Here is a 26,270-nt window from a genome sequence, read left to right as displayed (position 1 = left end):
GTTTTGCATTTTTGTAAAAAAAAATTGCTTGGTAAAAATAAAATCACAAACTTTAAACCTTTTTAATGAGGTACTGCAATAACATTAAAATTATTTTAACAATTCACTTTTTCGAAAAAATAAAAACAAACAACTATGGCAGAAATGACTTCAGTTCAAATCATTTTTTGAGCTGCATTGAAAAATAAATGTTTTTTTTTTTTTTTTTTTTTTTTTTTGTCAAATGATAAAAGCCCATTTCCATCACTTTGATTAGGAAAAAAATGCATTGGAGGAAAAAAAAAGTAACTTGTGAAATCCATCCATCCATCCATCCATTTTCTTTACCCGTTTATTCCATTTTGGGTCACGGGGGTCGCTGGTGCCCATGTCCAGCAATCACTGTGCGAGGGGCGGGGTACACCCTGGACGGGTCGCAAGTCCATCACAGGGCCACATAGAGACAAACGAGACAAACAACCATTCACTCTCTCACGCACACCTAGGGACAATTTAGAGTTACCAATCAGCCTAACATGCATGTTTTTGGACTGTGGGAGGAAACCGGAGTACCCGGAGAAAACCCACGCATGCACGGAGAGAACATGCAAACTCCACCCAGAAAGGCCCCTGGACCGGGGTTTGAACCAGGGACCTGCTCGCTGAGAGGCAGCAGCTCTACCAGTTGCGCCACCGTGCTGCCCAACTTGTGAAATCATAATTATGAAATATTAAGTTATAATTTTGTGAAAGAGCTTTAAGATTGCTGTAATTAAACCGTTGCTGAATAAACATATGAATCCTAGCCAATTATAGACCTAAAGTATATTTAATTTAACTTTCATCTAAAAAATTCTAGAGAAAATAGTTGCTGGTCATTTGCATGAATCTCTGCAAAGAAATAATCTGAAGAGTTTCAGTCAGGGTTTAGAGCAGAACTGAATCTGCACTGGTGAAAGTTACCAATCATATTCTCATGGCCTCTGACAAAGGACAGGTGTCTGCACTGGTCCTGTTAGACCTCAGTGCTGCATTTGATACAGTTGATCATAATATTCTACTACAGAGACTTGAATTATTATTATTTTTTCTTCCTTCAGCTGCGTTAGGGGTCGCCACAGCGAACTAAGTCACACGAAGACTTGGCAGTTATTTTCTTTATGCTGGATGCCCTTCTTGACACAACCACAGACCACCGAGCTACCACAGCCCTCTGTGTGGAGCAGAGAGATGCTATCTTGGACACCCGGGGGAGCAGATGGTTGGGGTTAAGGGCCTTGCTCAAGGGCCCAGGGTGGATGTTGTCGGTACCGGGGCTTGAACTGGCGATCTTCTGATTACAGGCCCACCTTCTCTAACCTCTGCGCCACCACTCCCCCTACTACAGAGACTTGAATATGATGTTGGAATTACAGGAATGGCTCTAAATTGGTTTAAATAATATCTATCTTATCATACACCAAAGTTAGTCATAGAGTTCCTCAAGGTTCAGTGCTTGGACCAATACTCTTTACCTTGTATATGCTTCCATTAGGTACTGTGATTAAACAGCATGGGATACTTTTTCATTGTTATGCTGATGATACACAGTTATATTTGTCCATGAAACCCAATGAATCCAATCAGTTACTTAGACTACAAGCATGTCTTAAAGATGTATAAACCTGGATGACCCTAAATTTTCTGCTTGTGAACACAGACAAGACTGAGGTTTTAGTTTTTGCACCTGAGCATCTTAGGAATTAAATTTTCAGTCTTTTGCCCTCCTTGGATGGCATTAATCTTAATCTGTCCTCCAGCTCTAATGCTAAAACACTTAGAGTTATTTTTGATCAGGACATGTCTTTTATCCCCCACATTAAAAATGTTACTAGAACCACATTCTTCCACTTACGTATTATTGTTAAAATTACAAATATCTTATCTAAAAATGATGCAGAAAAACTAGTTCATGTATTTGTCATGTCTAGATTGGACTATTGCAATGGTTTGTTATTTGGGTGTCCAAATACTTCTTTAAAAAGTCTTCAGTTAATCCAAAATGGATTAACTGAAGTTTCTAGAAGTTTGAGATGACTTCTTTTGTGACTTGGTGCTACATAAATAAACTGAATTGAACTGAACTGATAGCATCTCACAATATGACTTAAAATAATTGTTTTCAAAGTGGCACAAATGGGCTTCCAGATAGCCTTTTACCCAAATATAAATTTATTTTCTTAAGTTTTATATTCAAGTGTAAGTTTTCAAATACACAGCCTTAATACTTTAGCATTAAAAAAAGGCAGTATATATATAAAAAATACCCTTATAGTTACTTTGTGATGCTCTCTACTTATTTTTCCAACTCTTTTTAAATGCATGTTAAGCTTCACAGTTATTCTAAACAAACGTTGGCCGATGTGTTTACATTTTGCTATAACATTTAAAGTTGCAGTGAAAAACAGTTCACTAATTTAAACATATTAAACAGAAGCATGTGAAAAGAGCCAACACACAAACAGGATGTTCACATCATCAAATACTTTTATCTGAATTTACTATTCAAAGTCTACAGTTCATCTCCAGTCTCCAGTCTGACACTTGCTCAAACCATGTTTTTGCTTTAAAACGTGCTTTACACCTTCAATTTAAGATGACACAGAGTAACAGACATGAACATTTTAGTTAAATTGATGTTTTGCTTCTTTTCAAACTACCTATTTGCAGTTTGGTACACAAAGTCACGCTGCTTCTTTGTCGCCAAAGTTCATTAAACAGAAAAAACAAACACAAAGGACAGAATCTTTTACTTGCATGTGGTAACCAGTTTAATACCTAAATGATGGAGAAATGGTAAACCCCGTTACAGCATACAATTAGTTTAAACCATAATTCCTTTCAGTGATTAGATGCATTTCTCTCCAACTACAGTAATGCAAACAAATCAGAGTCGATGGACCTGCAGGGAGTCAGATGATACTTCTGAGTACACGTTTTCATCAGTCAATCGCTGCAAAGGCAACAATCTATACAGTTAAAGACAAATCAGACGCACACGCACACTGAACAGGAAGTCTATAGACTGCTTCCACAGAAATGACGTCATTACACCAATACTGTCTATGGGGTTCAAAGTTTCCTATTTGACAAGCATCAGTGCAGATAGATGTTTAAATAAGAGATAGTGATATTTATGAAAATTACAGAAAGGTGGAAACTCTGCAACTTAAACGCCTGAATTTAGATTTTAGCCTTTAAGAAAGGGAAATATTTAGATTTAGCCACTAAAAACGTATGTTTGATAGTTTGCTGGCTAATACACAATGATAGCAATAAGAAAAGATCAATGTAAATCTCATCCAGATCAGCCTCTACTGTATCGCTTTACTGCGTGGTGCATATTTGTGCTTGTACAGTACTGCATTCTGTTTGGTGGAAGCACAAGGAGGCGGCTAATAGAGGAGATGTGACAACAAGTGTAGCGCAGGATAATGACAATGTCACTCTGGATGTTATTTCCGTCTGTCGTGATAAAGGGAACTCCACTGTAGAAACCACTCGATGAGAATCCCAGAAAACAATGAGAGGAAGACAATGTCAACATGACAGTAACAGCAATTCAACACTTAAACTTTTGTTCACTCTGTGGTTATTTAAACCTGTGCAATTCAAAATGGAAACAAAAAGTCTTGCTCTCAAACACTCATCCGCTATTCTGTCACAGTCTGTGAGATTTAAGCTTTAAGCTCTCGTAGAAAACACAACAAGAAAACAATTAAGTGGTATAAAAACACTATTTGTGCAACTGATTTGAAAATAAAAATCTGTTCAAAAGCAACAAAGGTCAAAGGTAGCTGAAATCCATTCATAATCAAACATTTTTTTTAGTATTAAAATGCTTTTCTCCTCAAACACCTGCATGTAAAATGAGAATTGGTTTCATTGTGAATAGTTATACTCACAAAAATATAATTATTGATGTTGTATGTTATGGTTAGGTAAGTGTTTGAAAAGAATATCTGTACTGTCCAAGTTTGGTTGGAAAGAAAACCGACCATCCTTACCACCGCAGAAAAAAACAAGTCTCCATTTCCACCTGGCAAAATAACAAAAAACGTAAAGATTATTCTAAGTATATGAAATAAATAATAAATCGACAATAAATTATTAATAAATAGTTTGTGTTAGGAGAAAATTCCAGTCCAGTGTCACTCAGTTTAGTCTTGTTTTCTGCTTCCATGGCAGGAAGTCACTTCCACAGATGGAGGGAGCACGTCCTCCTTCTCCTCTGCGACCCAGGGAACCAGAGGGCCTGCCAGAGCCGGGCCACGTAGAGCTTGGGGAGGGGACAGAGTCCTGTAAGCACCGGGTTCGACTACTGGGCTGAGGGAAAATAAATCCCTCATCCAGGGTGTCTCTGCCTCCGAGTGACTCCTACCAGACCGAGGCTGGGGTTGGGGCTGGAGCGGCGTCGTTACGTACCCGGAAAGTGGGGCTGGTGGGCCAGGCAGTTACGTGGGTCACAGGAGGAGAGAAGGCTGTGGCTGCTGGACACGACTGTCTGGTGTTCCAGGAGCTCTGCCGTATATTTACGACTGAAAACAGAGAGAATCACAAGAAGAAGAAAAAAGAATCAAATAAAAGGCTGGTCATTTACGTGCAATGAAAAGAAGCTATAGCGATAAAGAAGAATAAGGTTATACTGTATGCAACTAAACAATGCAAAAAATGACATGCCTAAAAAAATAATGTGGCTTTCTGAAGGAAAGTAAAATAATTTAAGGAGAAACTGTTTAGTTTTCCAACTAAGGGTTAGATTTAAAAATAATAATAAAAGGACAACCGGCTGCAGGGTTAGCTGAGCTTAATGCAAAGATTAAAAACAGGAAACGTGAGCCTGACTGTTGGTATAAATGAGCAGAAACAATTGGATGGAACCATAGATTTTTCCCCACACACGACATTTTCACTTAATCAAAACTCGGCAAATTATTAAGGTGCAGGTAAATTGAATGACGCAAGTTGTTTCTTAGATTAAGGAAAACAATTTTTTTAAATAGTACTATCTGAAATAGTAAGAGGTTGGCCAATGCTTAAACCTTCCTCCCATCTGTAGCTTCTATCATGTATTTCAACTAAAATCAACGAGACAAACAAAATAAACTCAGCAGGACAAATTCAAGATGGTGTTCAAACATTTTGAGACCTATGTTTAAGAATACCAAACACCCTGGACAAGATTTATTTTCTGTTTATTTCTTATACAAAATGTAAAAAAAAAAAAAAAACCTGTATAAATGTTAAACTACTAAATGTATGTGCCAAAAAAGTTTTACATAATGGCTACTGCTTGTCTTGATTAAAAAAAAAACAATCTGCATCTTCCATTAAAAAGCCCTAATCAGCTGTTTGAGACCATGAATCAAGGTTAGACCTATAACATTGATGTTGTGTTTTTGAAGTCTAGGCTCATGAAAAGAACCAAAAACAATGAAATAAGCATGTAGGCAAAGCCACCATGCAAGGTTAAGCATGCAAAGTGAAAACCTCTTCACTCCTTCACCCAGTGACATGTGATATTGCTACATTAGGTGTTTCAGTCATCCATTACTGTGTTTTGCACATGTGAAGACTGAGCACATGCAGGACCAGTTATATGGATGCAGGAGCTCTGCTCTATGAAATGTGGAGAAGTCAGCAGGTTCTCTAACTCGTTACCTGCGGCGTAGGGAGGCTCTCCCTCGCCTTATTTGTGGGGAGAGTGACGGTACTGAGACAGCAGGCTGCTGACAATCTACAAAAAACTGATAAATTAGACAAATATACAGAGTGGTGATAGTCGAGGTTAGACAAGACAGAGAAAACAGAGTGGACAAGACAAGGGGAGGCTTCAGCTTAGAGAAAAAACTAAAAATTACTTTCATACAACAGAATTGAACTGATCCTAGTCTGTGTTTCACATCAATCCTACGAAACAAATATTGTTAACCTGTTTTATGTGACCACAAGGACAGACTCTGTTAGAAAACAGACAATGACATGGACACAGTTACACAGAAATATCTTCAATTCAACATGTATTTGATTCCTACATAAGAAATGGAACAAATCCTTAATAATTTAATCCTGTAGAACTCCAGAACATCCACTTCATGTAGCCACTGCATTTTTAAAACATAATCCTTTCATTTACCTCTAAGTATTGCCATCTAGTGGAAAATTAGTTACACTGCATTTTAAGGAAAATCCATTGTTTCACTAAATGGTAAAAGCAAAAATGGAGATGCAACTGGTTTAAATGCTACTAAAACATGAGCTGCTTTAGAAAACACTTGCTCTTAAAGCAACTAACAGGACTGATGTGACAAATTAGGGCTAAAAATATTACAAGGTGTAATTCACCAAATTTTCCACCAGGAGGTGCTGTTAGCCACCTAACTGAAGATGACGCTGCAATCATTTCTGTTTCCTGTTTTTCCAGTTTTATACATATACAGTACTCTTGAAAGGACATAAACCAGACCACACTTTAAAATGGTGAACATTTTGACGATTTATCTCTGATATTAAATTATCTGTTTCTTAAAAAGACATCGGGTTCAGTTTAGGTTCATTTTAAGATAAGGCTGTGCTGCTTTGGGAATTGAGCGCAGTGTCAGCAGTTCCTTCCTGAGTGTTGCTGCATGTTCAAATCAAACATAAAATCTGTTTTTGTCCCCTTCTTTCTGTATCCTACCTTTGCCTCTTTGTGTTGGCTGGTGGGCGTGATGATTATCATTGATCTTCTTTCTCTGAGGGAAAGGGGATACCGTCATGGCTGCAGGAGCTGGGCCTATAAGATATGGGCTGTTGACCGGTCTTAGATCAATGATGCATCTGAAATCTATTATTAGCCTCTCAGAGTCTGCAAATGGTGCTTAGATAGAGTTTACAGTAGCCCATGTTTGACCTAGAGGGATTTGGGGCTTTGGGACTATGAAGGCTCATGTTGGAGAATGGCCTGAGTGTTTCAGAGTTGTGGAGGCATGTCTGTGACTTACTTTAGGAGGGCTGCTTTTAATCTTCGGCACTTTAGCACCTCGGCCACGGTGAATCTGTTCATGATCAAACTCCAGATCTTCAAGACGTTGAGTCAAGGCCAGTTTCTGCTGGATGGCCATACGTAGGAGCGAGTTCAGAGTCTTCTTCTCATCTTCTGCTGCCGCGAGCTGTCTCTGCATCTCATCCAGCTGGGTAACATACTCATCACATCTGCAGAGAAACAAAACATCCATTAGCATCTTCCTTTTTCATCATTTTTTTTCCATGTAATTAAAAATAAATAAATAATAATTGTGTGTGTGTATTGTCTCTTACCGTGTGGCAAACATGGCTCTGAGAGAGGAAAACGTGGCAGCATCTTCTTTTAAAGCCTTCAGCTCATTCCTCAGCTTCATCATTGTCTCTGTCACCATCGCCTTTTCATTCTCATACTTGCTCTTCAGGTTAGCCAAAGCGTTTTCTGCTGTCTGCAAAAGTGGACATTAAGTTTGAAAGAGTGTCTCTTCTAAAACAATTTATAACTATGCTTTAGACAAAATAATTAGCGTTTACCTGCTTATTGGCTTTGAGCACCAGCCTTAGCGTGGCGATCTGTTCTCTCTTGGTACTCAGCAGGGACTTGAGCTTCAGAATCTCCTCCATACAGGACTCCTTGTCTTTGTCCAGCATCGGTGCCAGCTCCCTGGCAGCGGCTCTCTGCCTGGACAGCTGCAGCGAACGATCAACAGCTCTCTGGAGATGTTTGATTTGGTCTCTGATTATAGCATTTAGGTTATAGATGTTCATTGGCTCCTTTCGCAGATCCCCAACTGCATCTGCGGGCACTGGAGAAGGGCAACGAGAGATGCTGATGGTCGGAGACCCTGTGATATTGCGGCTGGGGCTACTATGGCAGGATGAAGAGTCCACTGAGTTAGTCGACAGCTCACTGTGGTGAGTGCATGGGGAGTCCAAAGGACTGCGTGAGGGGTCAGGGGAGCAGGCTGCAGATGCTGCGGCGAGGCGTCGTGTGAGGCGAGGGGAGAGCAAAGCCCGAGGATCGTCGGAGCCTTTGAGGCTTCCGCTGCGTGTGATGCGGCTCTGGCGGTAATAGTCCAGCATGACGCGGTTCGGTGTCTCGTTGTTACAGAGACAGACGTGATGGTAGAGCTGTGCCAGCTCCTCACTGAACGTCACCAGCTCATCCTGCGCTGCGTTCAGATTGCTCTGACTCTCGGTTGCAGTGCTTGTTGCTGCTCGGAGCTCTGCCTCCAGGCTCACCACCCTTTCCCGGCTCTCACGGTAGCTCCGCTCCAGATAAGATATCTGAGAAGAGACATTTAAATTAGTAAAACCTGTTGCTGAATAACTTGAGCTAAATGTGACTTTGACAAACCTGTTCACTCAAAGCCTGGACTCTGTCATCACTGTGACACTCCCCCTGTCCCTCCACCTCCTGGTTGTACTTCTCCTTTAAGGCCTTCAGTTCTGCTTTCAAGTCAATAACCTCAGTCACCGCCACCTTGTACTTACACTCCAGGATCTCAAACCCGTGGACATCAAGGTTGCGGTGGCTGTGGGCTGTTGGCAGCAAGGAGCCACCATCAGGTTTCTCACTTTCCTGTGGGTCATCAAGCTCTTTGTCTCCACTGAGGTGTTTCAAGGCGTTTACGTGCTCGGTGAGGCGATGGACGCGCTCGTTCTGCTCCGTCAGAGCGCCCTGCGTGTGCTGTAACTGAGTCTGAGACTCCTGCAGGTTCATGAGCAGGGCTGCTTTTTCACACTCCACCTGCAGGATGGAGGAATAAAACAGGATTATATGTAGATGTCATGTTTAATTGGGTCCTAAAGTGAAGTACTGCAGATGGGCTTAGTTATCAAACTGCACAACCACTATGACCCGCATGTCCAAACTCACATGCTGCATCAAAAACAAACATTTTTCTTAAGTTTGCACTGATTGAATGTGTTACAACCGTGCCTCTTACAAACATGGGTTTAAATATATATCTGCATTTTCTTATGAAATAAACATTTATTGATTATAGTTAAATTTGATTTAGTTTTAAAATAGCTTCCTTTTTTTTTTTTTTTTTTTTTACAAAAATGTAATTAAAGAGAAACTGGGCACAGCAATTATTTCAGCCTCTGCAAACTGAAATCTAATCTGCTCTGAGGCCTTTTCAACCCACTCAGCAGCTCCATGTCATTTAAGATAATTTAGACACTGGTATTCAGATACAATCTTAAAAACTGACACTCATTGTCAAAATAAGTTAAAGCATTTCTGCTGCCATACATATTTGATATTATCATTTACGCTTGATTTAATAATAAACGATTTCTTGGTGATCCACCTGCAGCAGCTGCTGTTTGAGCTTCTGCATCTCGGACAGGTTAAGCTCACTGAACAGGTCTGGGACGAGGCCTTCTCCTTTCCTGCCTGCGCGGTACTCCCCATTCATCTTAGCTAACCCTGATCCATTGTGGAGGTGACCGTTGCAGCGGTTGCAGTCCTCATTGTTGCCGTTAGCAGCAGGAACAACGCTGCCGTTAGAGCCGTTGGTTCCGTTGGTCTCCTCGGGGAACTTAAGACCCTCAACGCCAGTGACAGTGAGCGCCAGATGGGCCCCCGCACCGTAAACGCTGTCACTCAGACTGATGTGGTGGGCCAGTTCTTTCCTCAGATTGTTCTTCTGCTCACGCTCAGTCTTCAGGGCATCCAGGGCTTCCTCCAACTGACCCTCAGAGATCTCCTTCAAGCGCAGTGCGTCTTCCAGCTGGCTGTTAAGGAGAACAGTTTCCTCTTCCAGCACCTTGATTTCATGTTTCAGTCCCTCGTACTCCACCTGGGGAAGGAGAGAGGAGAAAACTGAATCAGCTTTTAAAAAAAACAAAAAAAACAAGGAGGACTAAACTCCAAGCTAAAAACAAAGTTAAAAGCTTTTCCTCTCCTTATATAGCGTGATTTTAACTATCACACCTATAAACCAAAGAGAGGTGAAGAAATTTAAAAACAGATGTGATAAAATTATGATAAATTTTGATTTTGATAGCCACACAGGTAAAGTCTCTCAATTTTACTTTCAGTGTCATGGAAACCATTAAAATATCCTAAAAAAATAAACTAGTTCTGCACAATTTTCTTCCTTATATTGATTAATTTGTCCTTAAAATTAAAAATTGTGAGCAAAATTTTTGAATGACTGCCAACAATCCCATGGGCTTGTTTGCAAAAACAGCTAAAGTGACTGAAAATAGATCAATTCGATCAAGAGCTATTTGGGATTAAGTCCAACAGTTTGATGTGCTAAATATTGTGGATCAGATTTATTAAAGCTTTCAGATAAATGTGCATTGTTTAGATTGGGTGCATACCTGCATTTCAGAATTGCATGTCAGTATATTTGAAAAACTATTGCAATACATTCTTTCAAACCGCACTATTTGATAGAGTTCAGGATAATTTTTTTATGTTTGATTTTATACCGGTAATTTGTAGTGGTTACCTTAAACAAAACCTTTAAGATTTCAATGCAATCGACAAAATCTTTTCAACAAAGCGACAGGGTCCTGGAGAGCCCTCACGCCCTGCTGAGACTCACGCAGCAGGATACGTCATGGATCCATGAGGAGTTTGGGAGCTGATGTGTCTTTTCGTTTTGTCTCAGGAGGATGCTGAAGATGTTTATATAATTGGATTCATGATAGCAGGGTTTCTGCTTTTTGGCATCGGCGGATTCCTATGCTATCTGCTATTAAGGAAGACAGCGGCAGCAGTTTCAGTAATGGCAAAACTGCAGAGTCTGTGTGAAGGTTTGGTTCGTGCTTTGAGTACTCAAAACAAGCTGATTTACAAGCTAAACTGTAAGATGGAAGGGATTTGTAAGAATCGCAGGCCACCTGCAACTTCTGGGACTCGCCAGCATGTTGGAGATGACCTTGGAAGAGTCTCGAAAGCACGAACCAGTGGAATGCCCACAAATCTGGCCATTTTGGATCTTGAAAGTACCAGCAGAACTCAAGGCTGACAAGAAAAAACAACCTGCCTGAAAAAAAAATCAACAATTGTGGCTTATCTGAATCAGACTCCCCCGTTTGGCCTCGGATGCGGGCTGACTTTTCACATTTCTCCTGGGATATGTGTAACTAAGGAAAAGCTTTGTAATGTGTTTATAAATGTGCTTGCTGGCAGAGTTTTTGATATCTTAAATCGTGTCCTGAAAGGACAAGGTGCGAAGAGATTTTTTTTTTTGTAATGCCACTATCTATTCTCATGGTTTTGTCCCCTTTTCTATCTAAAAACGTATTCTGAAAAAGGATAAGGAGTCGCGCTCCAGTTGCAGCAGCAGCGTGCACTCCTTCCATCTTTCGGACGACTCTACAAACGTAATCTCACTGCACGTATTTTGGTACAATGATAATAAAGCTTATTCTGATTCTGAACATGCATAAGCCAGTGATTGATTTTCAGATAAATCGTTTTAACTTTGTTTTCTGATCCTGTTTCACAGTTTCTTGGTTGCCTAAAATCAAACCATTTGCTTTGTTTTAGTAGCAGGATAGTTGCATGCATGACTGACACAACTGCATCAGCAAATGAGAGCGAAAATACTAGGCATAAAAAAATAAATGAACGGATATTCCTAGAAATAAAACTTGAACTTACGTGTAGCCACATTTATAAAAGTGACTCAAAGCAAAGGATGGCGTTTCATCTTGAAAAGTGATGACGCAACTTTAAGGGATCAAATTTGCTTGTGAGTGGTAAAATGAGAATCCCATGTCATGAGTGAGTGAAAAGTTACACCTCAATGACACGCTAACTCCAAAGCTGTTACGAGTACAAAATGTTCATGCAGTGATGTTTGTGCTAACCTGGTTCTGCTTGAGTGTGGACACCAGTTTCTGCAGCGTTATGTTCTCCTCTTCAAGCTCTGTGTAGTCTTGAAGCAGCCTGGTCTCCCTGAACTTGTACTCCTTGATCTCCTCCCTCATCCTGCTCCTTTGGAGTTCCAACATCTCGTTACTCTGGAGAGCAGGGATAAAAACAGAACACGAGGTGTGATAGAAGGAACGACAAAATACAAAGGATGACTAGTTGACATGCACATTATCACACAGATTATTTATTTTAAAATCTGATTTTTTACATAACTAAAGTCATAAATATATGTCTAGAAGAAGTCACGTGGGTTGTAGGAAACTTGAGCAAAATTATCTGTTCTCTCACAACAGAATACAAAAGCTGGGAGGTGCTATATATAAAAACATTTCTATTTTATTCTTGCTGCAGAGCTCCTCTGCAGCCCTCTGTGCATGCTGTGTGGAAAAACTGCTGACCTAGAGTTAGTGTCAGGAGTGAGCCACACCAGGAGGGGGTAACTTATAGAGCTAAGACACATAAAACCTCCCGAATCTTTTGTGTGTGAGTTTGTGTTTGTGTGAGAGAGATAAAGAGCGAGCAATGTTTGTAGGAATGATATCTTGAAACTAAAAACATCACTGCACATTGAATCTTCTGCATTAAAAGACTGAAACCGACAAAGTAGATTTTAATGTCAACAGAGCACTGCAGTTTCAGTCAATACAGTGTAAACGTTTTTACCAACACCAGCAAAACTGGGCATGCATTGTAAATGATAAACACACTTTTCTGATTTTTTGAAAACCCCTTTTCTAAAACAGATAGATATGTAAAAAAATTGAGTATAAAGGATGATTTCTACCACACGTTAAACTGAAAAAAGGGTCAGACACTGAAAATACATCTGACAAATTTAATGGAATCCACAGAAATCTCTGAGTTCTTATGGCCTCCAGATATAAGAAATATATAACTGTCAACAATGGTGTACCACAAGGCTCAATCTTAGGATCCACACTCTTCACAATCTACATGAGTAATGTAAGTTAGATCATTCCTGATATGCTGACAACACAGTTGTTTATTGTCGAGCTAAAACAGTTGCAAAGGTTTTCCAGCTTTTACAGCCTGGTTTCGACATCATCCAGTCAGATTTGTTCCATCTCCAACTGGAGCTAAATGCTGACAAAACCAAAGGGATGTTGTTTTCAAACAGGAAGTCGGTACCAGCAGTCCTTCCTTCCATCTTAACTATGAACGTTGTTTCTTTTGAGTTTGTCGATTCTATGATAGAGTGCCATGAATAGTTGAGCAAGAAACACAGTTAATTGTTGAATTTTTTTCTTGAACAGTACAATACTGTATACAGCACCTCAGCTTTATAAAAGAGGCACAGATTATTAAAACCCTCCTGCGACAGGACAGGAAATTAGACTAAACGGTGTATGAAGTGCTTGAGATTTGAGGCCAATTATCAGTCAGTAAAGGTGTGTAAGCTGGTATCTTATCAGGCATGGCAGCCGTCAGGGTCAGGGAGAGTGCAGCACACTGTCAGAATGAACCGTCTGAACCTCTGAATTACTGTTCACAGCACAGTCTGACTGAGGAAGGTTCAGCAACTTTGACAAACTGTAGTCACAGCAAACATCTTGCTATTTTGTATGTATTATTGTCATCACTGCTAAAAAAAACCTGTGAAAATAAACCAGTTTGCAGTTAATTGAGATTTTTTTTGTACATTTTTAAATATTTGAGGTTCTGCAGATAAATGAGAAAACATTTTAAGTAGACATTTAAACTGTTATTTTCTCCAAGTCTTTCAAATCTTCTGGTTTCACACTAAACAGCTGAAAGACGAATGCAAATCTCTCTCCAGCTCATCTTTTTGTGTCAATTTTCTTTGTGGAAAGTTGGTCAGACCATCAGTAAAGCTTTATTAGAGGCGACCTTTGCTGAATGAACCCCCTTGTGTGAGGTAATGTCTGCTGCTCTTCATGAAAGACCATCTCTTCCTCATTAATGGACATCATGAGTGCAGATGAGGATTTCAAACAGAAGCATGGCTTCTCTTAAACATGCTATCAAAGTGATATCTTGGTTCAAACATGCATTAAGCCATGAATTAGGCTTAATTGTTGCTCTAACTAGGTTGACATTTTCATTTAACGTAATCCAACATGTAGAATTTTTTAAATTTTGTGAGCATGTTGTGAGTTTAGCTCTGCAGAAACTCACATCAGACAGCACAGTAACCCTTCCATCACATCACTCCCTGATCAGTTCAGTCAATGAGTCCTACGGCGGTTGTGCAATGAGAGCAAACTGGCTTCTCTGTCGCTGCACATGTGCGAGCTCAGGGAATTTCACTTATTCCCCAGCTTAGCACCGGATTTGCCCCCCACAATGGGGTCGTGGCCGTAGTGTCTGACCCTGGGTCAAACTTCAGCGTTTCCCGACACACTGGCTGCAGACATGCGTGCTTACACAAAAATCAAAATTAGACCTCCATGCACTGATTGTGTTCTCTACAGGTTTGACCTCTTATTGGAAGGGACATTTTGATTTTATCAAACTCTAAATTTTAATCAAAGACCACTGTCATGTAGCATTAGATATTATTTATTTTTGTCTAACAAGCAAAATGCCATTTGTCTAAATCTGTGCGTGCAAGCTCACCTCTCGCAGCTCCTGCAGAAGCAGGTTGAGCCTCTCGTTCTCTGATTGGGCGTTGGATGCCACAGAATGGCTCAGCGTCACCTCCGTCTGCAGCTCCAACAGGCGACTCATGTAGTAGGCCTCCTTGGAAGCAGATTCCTGGAGCAGAGTCTCCTCGTTGGTCTCACCATCCTCTGCCACCTTACGCTGGTTGGTGTAGGCCTGGCCAAACGCCTGAAAAAGTCATCAAGAGGAGGGTTAAGTTCAGAGGAAGACTCAATTTAGCTGTAAAATAAAAAACAAACAAAAAAAAAAAACAATTCCTGTTTCTTAGCACAAACCTTCTAAAACCTGCATGAAGATGCCCCCCTCAAACGATGGTGCTGGGTTGTGCAGCAATTTTTTTGTTTGTGCCACTTTCATTTAAAATATATTAATTAAAAAAGTTACCAGGGATAATCAGAGGTCAACCAGCCCTCCACATTTACAAAATCAAAAAAATTGTGTCAGTAAACTCTACTATGTTTGTGCTGCGTTTGCTTTGAACATATTACTGAAAGTTTAAAGATAAACAGGTCAACCAGCCCCCTCTGCCCACCCCAGACCCTAACCCTAACCCAACATGAACAGATTTTTGTTGACCTTTGATGACCTCTGGACACTTTTTAAAATTAATATCTTTGAAATGATAGCGGCACAAACAGAAATTTTACTGCACAAACCAGCACAAATGTTTGACCCTGATTTTGTTAGATTTGAGTAATTTGGGAGGGGGGTGCTGGTTGACCTTTTGACCTTTAAACTTTCAATAATATCTTCAAATCAAAAGCAGCACAAACGGAAATATTTGCTGCACAAACCAGCACAAACATAGCCGAGATGATTGACAACAATTTTATCTGATTTGAAGAAAGTGAGGGTGGGGGGTGGTGCTGGTTGAGCTTTCATGACCCCTGGAAACATTTGTTAATATATTTAAAATGATTGTGCCACAAATGAACATTTTTGCTGCACAAACCAGCACAAACGTAGCAAAAACGCTTGACATCAATTTTGTTAGCTTTGAAGAAGGTGGAGGGGGTCAACTTCACTCATATCCTTCTAAACTTGTGAGGGATTTGCAGCGACTGTCATGGACATCTTTGAGGTCTCAAGCCACATGTGCTGTACTTTAACTCACTGACAGCTGCTCACTAGTGCAGGGGCTGCTCCTCACTTCAGACGCCCGTTGTGTTGCTCATGTGGGCTGATGTTTCACTCTGATCAATAGAAACAGTGTTCCCATTTTCCTGACACTGGTTTTCACAGTTCAGAAAACTCACGTCATGAGAATGTCACTAAGGGTTGATTGGGAAAATCAAAGCAGGCAACAGAATAAACAGGCCAACTATAGTGGGGCTGTTTTCTCAGGGTGAACTGTAACAAAAACTCAAATCTATGTGGTTATACTGTATCAAACTGCAGGATACCGTTATGGAAGAAGTTCATGTGTGGAAAATGCATTCTCCCTGACATCTGTGCAGCAAGTGCTCTTAGTGGTTCAGTAAAACTATGACCCATCCTTCACTTTCTCAGCGCTTCAGCAGGAAATGAGGTTAGGGTGCCTGCAGTCATCTCTGAAGAACAATGAATCAATACAGCACTGTCTGGAAAAATAATTAGGGTTTATATTGTGACATAAAAGTGTTAAATCAATATGCATGAATATCGCAGTCTTTAAGATGCAACTTTTTGTATGTCGTCAAATCTGTAGCATCTGTATGTTTTAATATGAAAAAAATGACATGGGCTTATTATCAGTGATGTCCTTAGAGAATATTTTAATTCAATAAAAGTGTTTACTTTATTTTTAAACTGCAAATTACATTCAGTATATGAATAAGTGCATGCAATCATCAAACTAAAACTCACAAAACATCCAACCACTAAAGTGCGAAAACTGAACATTTCCCCACATTTGCCTCCTCTACATGCCCCCCCCACCCCCCACCCCCCACCACACACTTTTTTTCAGTCCCTCAGGTGCCCTGTTTTGCTCTTCAAAAAGGAAAAGTAAATGTAAAAAAAATCTAACAAAGTTAAGTCAGGTCCTCTGCACGAACTCTTCTCTCTCAACAAAGTAGAATATGTCCAGACTTAACCTTGTTAGATTTTTCTACCTGGATTATTGAGCATGCATCAGGACATAAATGCAGTGAATGATTTGGAGAAAAGCCTCGAGAACAAAAAACAAACACCTGATTAATTCAGTGCACAGTGTGAGTGAATGCGCTCTCATTCTCGCCTCAAAAGAGAAGCTGTGGATGTCTAGAACAGACAGCCAATCAGCTGATAGCCCATAGGAAAGAAAATGAAAACCTGACTCTAAAAGGTGAAAAATTGATAATGTAAAGGTTATGAGATTTCTTGGCTCTGTTTTGCTCCCTTGAGGTGGTCAGATAATCAATAAAAAAATCCACAAGACTCCAGACAAATAGTCTCATGCAATCCAAGTAGTTGAAACATAATAAGCACTAAGTGTGATAAACAAAATGTAGTAAAGGCTCATTTTAAGAAAATGAAAGGCAACACTCATTAAAAATACATAGCCACCTTTCATATCAGAGTTTTACATTAAGACTAGGGGTGTAACAATACATCGATTTACATCGATTTATCGATTAAATGATTAATGATTCAATTATATCGTGACAAAACTAAAACATCGATTCATATCGTCATCTTTAAAATACGCTTTTATTTTGAAATTGCCAAGACACGTCTGTGTCACTCAGCAACATGGCAGACGAGGCAGAAAACACAGATAATGAAATTCACTCTCCTGCTGGATTTAAATAAACACTGTGGAAATATTTTTGATTTCAACAGAAAAACGGCTCAACAGCCAAAACTCATGCCGTATGCAACAGATGCCAGTGTGAGTTAAAATACTCGGGAAACAACAAATTTGTCTGTTCACCTGAAGAAGAAACACATCATTAATAGCCATGTTATGTAAGCTCAATATCTATTTTTGTTTCTTTATAACTGAAAGGTAATCGGGCACTTTTAAGTTAACTGGTTTAAAAAATGCACTTGAACATGAGAAATGTGAGCCTATAATGAACAGGTCATTTATTTTTAATTTTTCATTAATTAAGAAAAAAAATATTTAAATGCCTGGTGCCTGTAATAACAGAAATAAAATGGTTAAATCATATTTGAATTGTTTTCGTAAATTTATTGATATGTAAATGAGATGGACATTTGATATCGCAATATATCGATCACCGACTTGTGAATCGAATAGAATTAAAATCGTATCGTGACAGACTTTGTGATATTGAGAAAAATCGTATTGCCATACAAACAAATCAATACAGTATCGTATCGTGGTAAAGTTGTTGATTTACACCCCTAATTAAGACTAGGTTATGCAACAATTATTTGTAATGTGCAATATCGTGAGACGTCACACTCAGAGTAAGTGTTGTGAATGAGTGTCAGCTACTAATACACCAAATTTTAACTCAGTATTTATTAAGCTGACTATGTTGTAGCCATTTTTGTGGAATCCGTCCAGTGGATCACAAGCATACTGTAGAGTTATGTAATACTAAGATATTTTGCTAAGAGACACTAATTCATGCAGAAAGTAAAATGACTGCCATCTACTACTCAATCCAACTTTAAATAGCACCCTTTAAATGCAGTGGCAACTCAAAGTGCTTAAAAATGCAAAGAAAAGTACCAAATATGGCTCATTATATGTCAGTCTTTCATACAACAATCTATGGCAGTGGCCGTGACAAGCAAAAACCTTGTACAGTATAATATTTGGTCTTTCTTTGTGACCTTGACTGTGAAGCTGGATTGATGAAAGTGTATGCAACACTCTGTCTAGTGATGATACATATGTGTATGAAGTTTCATTCAATTATTTTGAGTGGATCAGAATTTGTGGGCGGGACAAGAGAGTTTACAGACATATGGACACATGAATGGGGACTATCTGGCAGTGTACACGGACAAACTCACCACCTTCGTCGGCCTTCTTTAAACATATGTATCATGATGTCATCAGTACGTTGTTGTTTCTGTGCTGAGGTTTTATTTTTTGCAACTTTCACAGTGTCCCTCTAGGACACAGTGTGAAATATGATTTTCTTTATACCTCCCCTTACCCTGTGCTTCTCTTTTCTTATCTAAACAAAAAAGGCTGCACCTCCCATGGGGCCGCAGCCTCAGACACCTCCGTCCCCCCATGTCTGTTTGTTTACGTTTTACTCGGACAGGCTATATTGAAATGTAATTTTGTTGTGCTTCGGTGCAATGACAATAAAGCTGATTCTCAATACATCCTGCCTAATAGTAAAAAATGATTAATATGAACAAAACAAAAAAACAGAAAATATAAAACAATAGAAGAATACGTGCGACACAACAACACTACGAAGAAATTATTCTGTGGCAACTTAATATTCCACTTTTATTTTTAACCACAGAATTTGTTTTTGACTCAATCTGACAAACAAGATGAAAAAGAATAATCCATTTGCAAGAGACAAACAGAGTCCGTCCCAGTTGCATACAGTGAATCAGCAGCTACTCATCCAGTCAGTGGTGAGTCTCAGCTCCATAATGAGAGGCAGATGTTTGTATAACGAACCTCCTTCATAGGATGAACTGTGATCTCCATCCCCTCTTACTCCAAATCACAGTGAATGACAATGATGGCCATAGCTGCGTGTTTACATATAAAGGAAGCAGATTATCTGCAGGCCTTTTGTTGCAACAATCTAGTGACTAAAAATAATAACGGGCGAGCATTAAATGACAGATGAACAAGTCTGTGTTTGTGTTCTAATTGGTCAAGTAACTTTCAAAAAGGGTGCACAGATCAAAGTTTATTGCTCTTTCCTCAAGAATATTTTTGCAGTCACTCGCTGACAGCCTGCTTTGGATCTAATACACGCAACATAATGTATTCTGTTGTGTGGTGCATTATGCACCTTGGTGTCCAGACAAAAGAATCCCCTTCTACAGATATTCATCCCCGAGGCCATAGCAGGAGGTGCAACGCAAATCCTGCACCAGTGTTGGAGGAGGAGGAACGTTTGTAACCCTGAACTCCTTTGCTGTCTGCTGCAGAGCATAATGAGGAGCCAAGGGATGGCTTGAGGGTGTGAGATCGTGCACTGGGGTGCACAAAGATATTTTTTCTAACATTAAGGAGCAATCTGGTCCACAAATTTGAATAAGAAATTTGTGTATACTTGGCACATACACAGCAGACTTTATGTTTTTATGTTGGTCATAGAGCTTAATGCAGATGCTAGAAGATGGAGTCACAGTTAAAATAAAAATTTGTCCTATTATAGAGCTTTATGTGTACAAATGCTCAAAAATGTTACCTTTATGTGGATGATTACTCTTAAAAGCCAGCCCTGTTCAAGAAAACAGTTAAATGATGTGACAATGAACATTAGAATAAGAGACATACTGGACCTTTTTTATATAACTTGACACAGTTTTTCAGAGATTTAAAACAAAATCTGGGATATGATTTGTTCAGCGAGATCACAAGGATTACAACCTGATCATAAGTCCATCACAAAACTGGCACAGAAAAAAAAATAATAACACGGATACACATGTTCATTCCTATGGTCAAGTTTAAACGGTAGTTTTACACCAAAACGTTACATTGTGAACACAGTCCTTTGATAATAAATATATTTTTCAATTTTTGGGTTTTTGAAAACACTGAACCACCGAACTCTCCAATGAGCAGCTGCATTAGTTAATACACCAGTTGCACTTCTCCTCTTTCATATTTCCACTCTGTAAACCCCAGGCTTCACTGTGGACCCCTCCCTTTAAGAGATTTTAGAGAGTAATGTTGAAATTACTTCCTCCTTTAGTATTGTTGTGTAGATTTGTAGACTGATGAAACATTCAACAAGACATCAGAATCACTACTTTCTGACTGATTAAAGAATAATGAACCCAAACTCAAGTTATTTTAGCTCCTGTATGTTTTTATGCTCTCCTCAAATTGATCAAGAGAAACGGGTTACTTTGTATCCCATGCACACATTTGTAAGATTTGTATGAGTTTTATTTCTCAGTTTGAGACAAAAAGGACACAATAAAAGCTGTGGTTGTGGTGGAAGTGATTGAAACACCCAACAGTGGACAGCTTGCTGCAGACCAATATCATCTCAAGTGCAAAGAAGCAGAAACTAGTCAACTCATATGAAGGAAAAATAGAAAATTTGACAAAAACAGACAAGCAGCAACATTTTTGGGTCCTGTCCAGACAGATGTCCCAGCCAACAACAGGGATTTCAGTACCACGGAGAGAGACACGCAGGGCTGCTGCTGAGGGATCACACAGCTCTGTGTGTGTGTGTGTGTGCACTCAAACAGACACCATTTGAATAAATAAGCAGAGTTGTTATAAATGTGTGCATCTGCCCATTTAAAAGTTAATGGCTTACCAACCAGATTCATATAAACTGAGAAGTCATGCATCCATCCATCCATCCATCCATCCATCCATCCATCCATCCATCCATCCATCCATCCATCCATCCATCCATCCATCCATCCATCCATACATCCATCCATACATACATCCATCCATTATCTTTACCCACTTCTTCCTTTTCGGTTTGTAGGGGGTCACTGGTGCCCATATCCAGCCATCACTGTGCAAGAAGAGGGGGACACCCTGGAGAGGTCTCCAGTCTATCACAGGGACACATAGAGACAAACGAGACAAACAACCATTCACTCTCTCACTCACACCTAGGGACAATTTAGAGTTACCAATCAGTCTAACATGCATGTTTTTGGTTTGTGGGAAGAAACCGAAGTACCTGGAGAAAAGCCACGCATGCACGGAGAGAACATGCAAACTCCACCCAGAAAGGCCCCTGGCTGGGATTTGAACCAAGGTAACCTGCTTGCAGCTCTACCAACTGTCCCACCGTGCTGCCCGAAACTGAGAATGTAAAAGAAAAGTTATGTTTTATAGTCACAACAAGAATTCACATTCACAATAACTTAGAATCATAGTATTTTATGATACTTCATATTTTCTGCAAATGGGAGATTCATACCTTCACAGATAGACTTAAGGAAACACATTCTAAAAGAAACAGCAGTCAAGTTTAATAGTCCTATTACAAATTCATTATTATTTCCTTTTTTTGCTCTATTTACTTAAACTAGAAAAAAAATAATCCAGAGTTTCAATTGTTGCGACATGTCTATGGACAGAAAGCTATTTATAGGAACCAAGGCCTTTAACAAGGACACTGAAATGTCCCCATCTGCTTCTCAACCACGGGGAAAAGTGCCAAGTCAAGAGATCTGTCTTTTATAAACACAAACACAAGCACGTTGGCACAAGAGAGAAGAAGCAGGACACTCAGTGAGCTCCACTGCAGGTCAGCCACACATAACAAAAAAGTACAAATAAAAGGTTTTACTTACACAATTTACCATCCCTTTTACAATTCAATTAACCCTGTTTTCATTTTGAATTGTTATTGATGGTGATGAATGGGATTTAAGGCCACCAAAGGTCCTGCAATGAATCAACGGGGGTGTTTACAGTTTATCATTGTAACAAAGAGCTCAGACATGCTGTAGTGTACAATATCAATCATTTAGTTTAATGTTCTGAGCTGCCAGAGAGCTTCTTTGCATCACTGTCTAAACGCTGAGCTACTATGAGTGCTTTACAGAAAATAAGGAGATTGGCTTGCTTACAGATCCTCCTCACTGAAATGCTATTCAGAGCACGGAGGCTTACGTCTCTGATCACAACACGCTGACACTAAAAATCTATAAATGCACAATAAGTGCTGGAAAAAAAACCTTAATGTGCCTTAATATTGAAAACTAAGTCATTTACAAGAAAATCCACAATAGTAGCACATCTGCTGCTTTCTCACCAACACAATGTGGCTGTGAGAGGCTGAGACGTCTGCCAGTGGACAGGCTGGGCTCCGTTAAAACCACGTGGTGTGTTCAAGTGATTCAACTTGGCTCAAGTCTGCTTCACATAGGGATGCTTGAATGATTTCCCAGAATGCCAATCACTACTTTGTGTTCAGTCCGTATTTAAGTGAAAGGACTAAACTGGAGGACGTGCATCAGAGTTTGGTTTACCAAACTCCAAATTAATCTTTATTATCTTTTTTTCACCACAAATTTATCTTTAAATTCTTTTTCCTCATTCTTGTTTGCGAATTTAGGCTCAGCAATCTGCACCAATTCAAATTAACCATTGAAACATAAACTGATGACACTGTAGTCATAAGAGGCTGCAGAATTTTACGAGTTTATGAAATAGGAAGCTGCAATGAGCGAGTCAGTCAATGAAATGCAGGGACTCTACCAGCTGAAAGTGTGTCGCTCTCTTTGCTTGGTAATGTGCCTTCCAGGAGCTCATGAGCTAGTCAACCACAAGCCCACACACAAACACACACTCTCTTTAAGCCATTTTATAAATGCACATACAGACTAAAAATTGGGACCTCTGGCACTTTTGTACAAGCTCTTCACTGGCGTTCACTCCTGACTGTGGCCATTTATTTGAGGAGAGGACAAGAGCCGTCGGGCGGGAAGAGAGGAAAGGTAGGAAGTAATGTAGTACGTTCCCAGAGTGCATTGATGCATACAGACAGATGCATACAGACAGATGGAGAAGATGATGGAGGGAAGAAAAGAAAAGCAAGAAAAAAAAGCATATTTGTTCATAATAAAAACAACTTGAAACAAGAATTTCTTAATTTAAATATGTGGATTTTCTGTTGTTTACTTCCCACTACAGGAAGTGATGAATGGAAACAGTATTTTTTAGTGAATAATTTGTCATTGTATAGAAATGATTAAATTACTCTCAGTTGATAAAAAGTACAAAATGTTGCAAAAAGTCAAATAAGAAATATCTAGACGCTGAATCAAATGATGTTTTGTTTACTAATAAAAAGCACAAAACGATTACCTGCTTTCATTTTATTATTGACAATGTGACTAAAGCAATTTGTTTTTAATTTAATTCTATTAAGTTGATGCCATCATGCCAGGATATTCTGGCATCAAATTTTGTTTAGTTTTAATGACATAAATATTTAAAATTACTGTGCAACTTTTTATCATCATGCGAAAATATGTCTCATACTTGGTGCTGTTGTGCAATTCAGAGATACCGTATTTTCCGCCGTACACGTCGCACCGCCCTACAAGTCGCATCAGTCCAAATATGTCTAATAAAGTGGAAAAATCCATATATACGTCGCTTCGCCGTATAAGTCGCATCTATTATGCATCACCACTGATGTGTGGAGTTTGTTACGCGTCACCGCTGAGAACCCAGAAATGTGGGCCGGTGTTGTGCCAAAAATCAATTGGCTCATTCATGGGAGGACTTGAAAAAGAATTTAACAAGATTAACACTTAAAAACAATTATTTGTTTGCTGGAGATTATAGTAAAGGTGTGTCTCAGTCTAACTTTTCCTTAATAAATGCATTTTAATTGATGGTCAGATCAGCTGTATTTTCAAAAGCCGATACACGGAAAAATGAAAGTGCAGAGGGCGGCTCGCTGTCCATTTCTTTGAAATTTAACAAGATAACCACCTAAAAACAATTATTTGTTTGCTTGATTTTATAGCAAAGAGTGTCTCAGTTGAACTTTTACTTAATAAATGCACTTCAATGATCAAATTAGCTGCGTTTCGCCAGGGCGGCACAGCGAAATGAAGCTGATTTGACGGTTGCTCCAGGCAGTCAATGGTGGCAGCTTATGGCAAGCAGATTGTGTCATTAATAGCTACTTTTACTGCTCGACTGCCATCTAGTGGCTGAAAATGGTTCAATAAAAAGAAGTGTTCAATATTTTCAGTCAGAATGAATGAAGACAGCCGTATCTCAGCCAAAAATTGGTTTATAAATATGGGAAAAAAACATAAATACGTTGCTTCGGCGTATAAGTCGCAGGGCAAGCAAATTATGTAAAAAAATGTGACTTAAAGGCCGAAAAATATGGTACAATTTATGTTGTACAATGATAAACAAAATGGTATGGGGTATGACTTGATAAACAATGTCATTCATTGAGGAGTATGAACACAAATTTAGCAGACAAGATGGTCCAAAAAAGCTGTAACCAGTGTTGGTAAGCAGTGTGCAATTTTTTAAAAGTGCTGTACAAACATTGTTTGCTACTAAGTGAAATATTTTAATAATTTGAGGAAAACAAGGAGTATCATAGTACATTTTCAAAGCTTAGAAAAAGTTTTTTTTTCTAATGATGAATGGTTTAATTTTTTTCCTTGAGTTAGAATTAGGTACACTGTACTCTTGAATGCAAGCTCAGGAACTTGTCTGGCACATTCAAAAAAATAGAATATAGATTTAGAGAGGGAGAAATCTGGAACACAACAATCTATAACGTACAACACCATTCCTCTCTTTTTACTGCCATCCTTCATTCTTTCTTCTTCAGCATATTAATAAACATTAAATGGAAAAACATCATGATAAATTTTGACATTCACACAAGGGATCTGGGTCAGTTGTGGGAAAGTCATGAGGATTTCATTGATATAAATGAAAGTTTTGGTGTATTTGTGCCTGTAGACACACAGGCAGCCAGAGGCACAAGAGGAGAGAGAACAGATTCATCAGATAACTCTCCGCCCTCTCTCTGCAGTGGGTCTCACCAGATAAAGAGGATTCTACCAAGCCAGATAAACACACTTTACAATGGAGGAGGCTGTGCACAGTCGCTCTCCTGGTATCGACACATGGGGCCTCTGAGAGAAAGTGCTTTTGTCCAGACACAGAAGAGCCGTCAAGCTCGTAAACCTGTGGAAATCTTTTTCAATAGCTGTTCAAATAAGCTACTGATCAGTAATACAGCAAAGCCCTGTTAGTTTATCTTCAGGCTTTATCTTTAGTTATACATTATTGTTCTTCATATTTAGCAGTTTACTTAGTAAAACTGTACTACAGAACACTCGAGATACTCATGAGGATGATTTTCTGATTCTACGGTCAGACAAATAGGAAAAATAACGTTCACTTTGAATCCATCCATCCATCCATCCATCCATCCATCCATCCATCCATCCATCCATCCATCCATCCATCCATCCATCCATCCATTTGTAGGAATCTGTGTTTTGTTCTGTCATTTCTCTAATCCTTGTCTCCTGCACTCTCCACTGTTTTTCTCTTTCTTGTTGACAGCTCCTGTCTCACCTGTTCTCAATCCCAATCACCACAAGTGTTCATCTATATGTCTCATTAGTGGCCCTATTCAGCGTCTGTGTTTTTCCTTTGTCCGTGGATTGTGCTCCAAGGCCTGTCATGTGATCCTCCCATGGTTTCCTTCATGCATTTTTTGCAGCACCAACAGCTTCTGTGTTTTTGTTTGTGCTTCAATAAATAAATTATTTTTACCTGGGAGTCTCCCATGTCTGCCTGCATGTGGGTTCAACATTAAATCACAGATCGCGTCACCATCATCTTTAGCCAATTCTTCCTTTCTGGGTCGCGGGGGTCACTGGCTCTCATATCCAGCCGTCATTGTGCGAGAGGCAGTGGACACCCTGGACAGGTGGCAAGCGCATCGCAGGGTCTCAAACAACAATTCACACTCTCACTCATGTGTAGGGGCAACTGTGTAACTTTCTTACATTTCTAAAAGTTGTCAAACAAATTCATGTTGTGCACAATATAATTTATTTAACTTGTTTAGTTTCT

General features: G+C 39.4%; 1 protein-coding gene across 1 annotated transcript in view; it reads right to left on the bottom strand.

Annotated features, from left to right (window-relative positions):
• Window positions 1-4,283: 4,283 nt before the first annotated feature.
• Window positions 4,284-26,270, bottom strand: part of bicd1a (bicaudal D homolog 1a) — a 33,036-nt gene continuing 11,049 nt past the window's right edge. Inside the window, exons 2-10 of the mRNA XM_037682776.1 lie at window positions 14,525-14,737; window positions 11,860-12,012; window positions 9,339-9,830; window positions 8,378-8,770; window positions 7,555-8,307; window positions 7,318-7,469; window positions 7,002-7,212; window positions 5,680-5,765; window positions 4,284-4,556 (exon numbers count right to left, since the gene is read on the bottom strand). Of these exons, the coding sequence (XP_037538704.1) occupies window positions 4,436-4,556; window positions 5,680-5,765; window positions 7,002-7,212; window positions 7,318-7,469; window positions 7,555-8,307; window positions 8,378-8,770; window positions 9,339-9,830; window positions 11,860-12,012; window positions 14,525-14,737 (2,574 nt within the window). The 3' untranslated portion in view covers window positions 4,284-4,435. The remainder of the gene's footprint in view (window positions 4,557-5,679; window positions 5,766-7,001; window positions 7,213-7,317; window positions 7,470-7,554; window positions 8,308-8,377; window positions 8,771-9,338; window positions 9,831-11,859; window positions 12,013-14,524; window positions 14,738-26,270) is intronic.

The sequence above is a fragment of the Nematolebias whitei genome, chromosome 10, assembly GCF_014905685.2.
Source record: "Nematolebias whitei isolate Nwh7 chromosome 10, NemWhi1, whole genome shotgun sequence".
Taxonomy (NCBI): Eukaryota; Metazoa; Chordata; class Actinopteri; order Cyprinodontiformes; family Rivulidae; genus Nematolebias; species Nematolebias whitei.
Note: the sequence above shows the minus strand (reverse complement) of the source record. Positions and strands in the feature narration are given on the sequence as shown.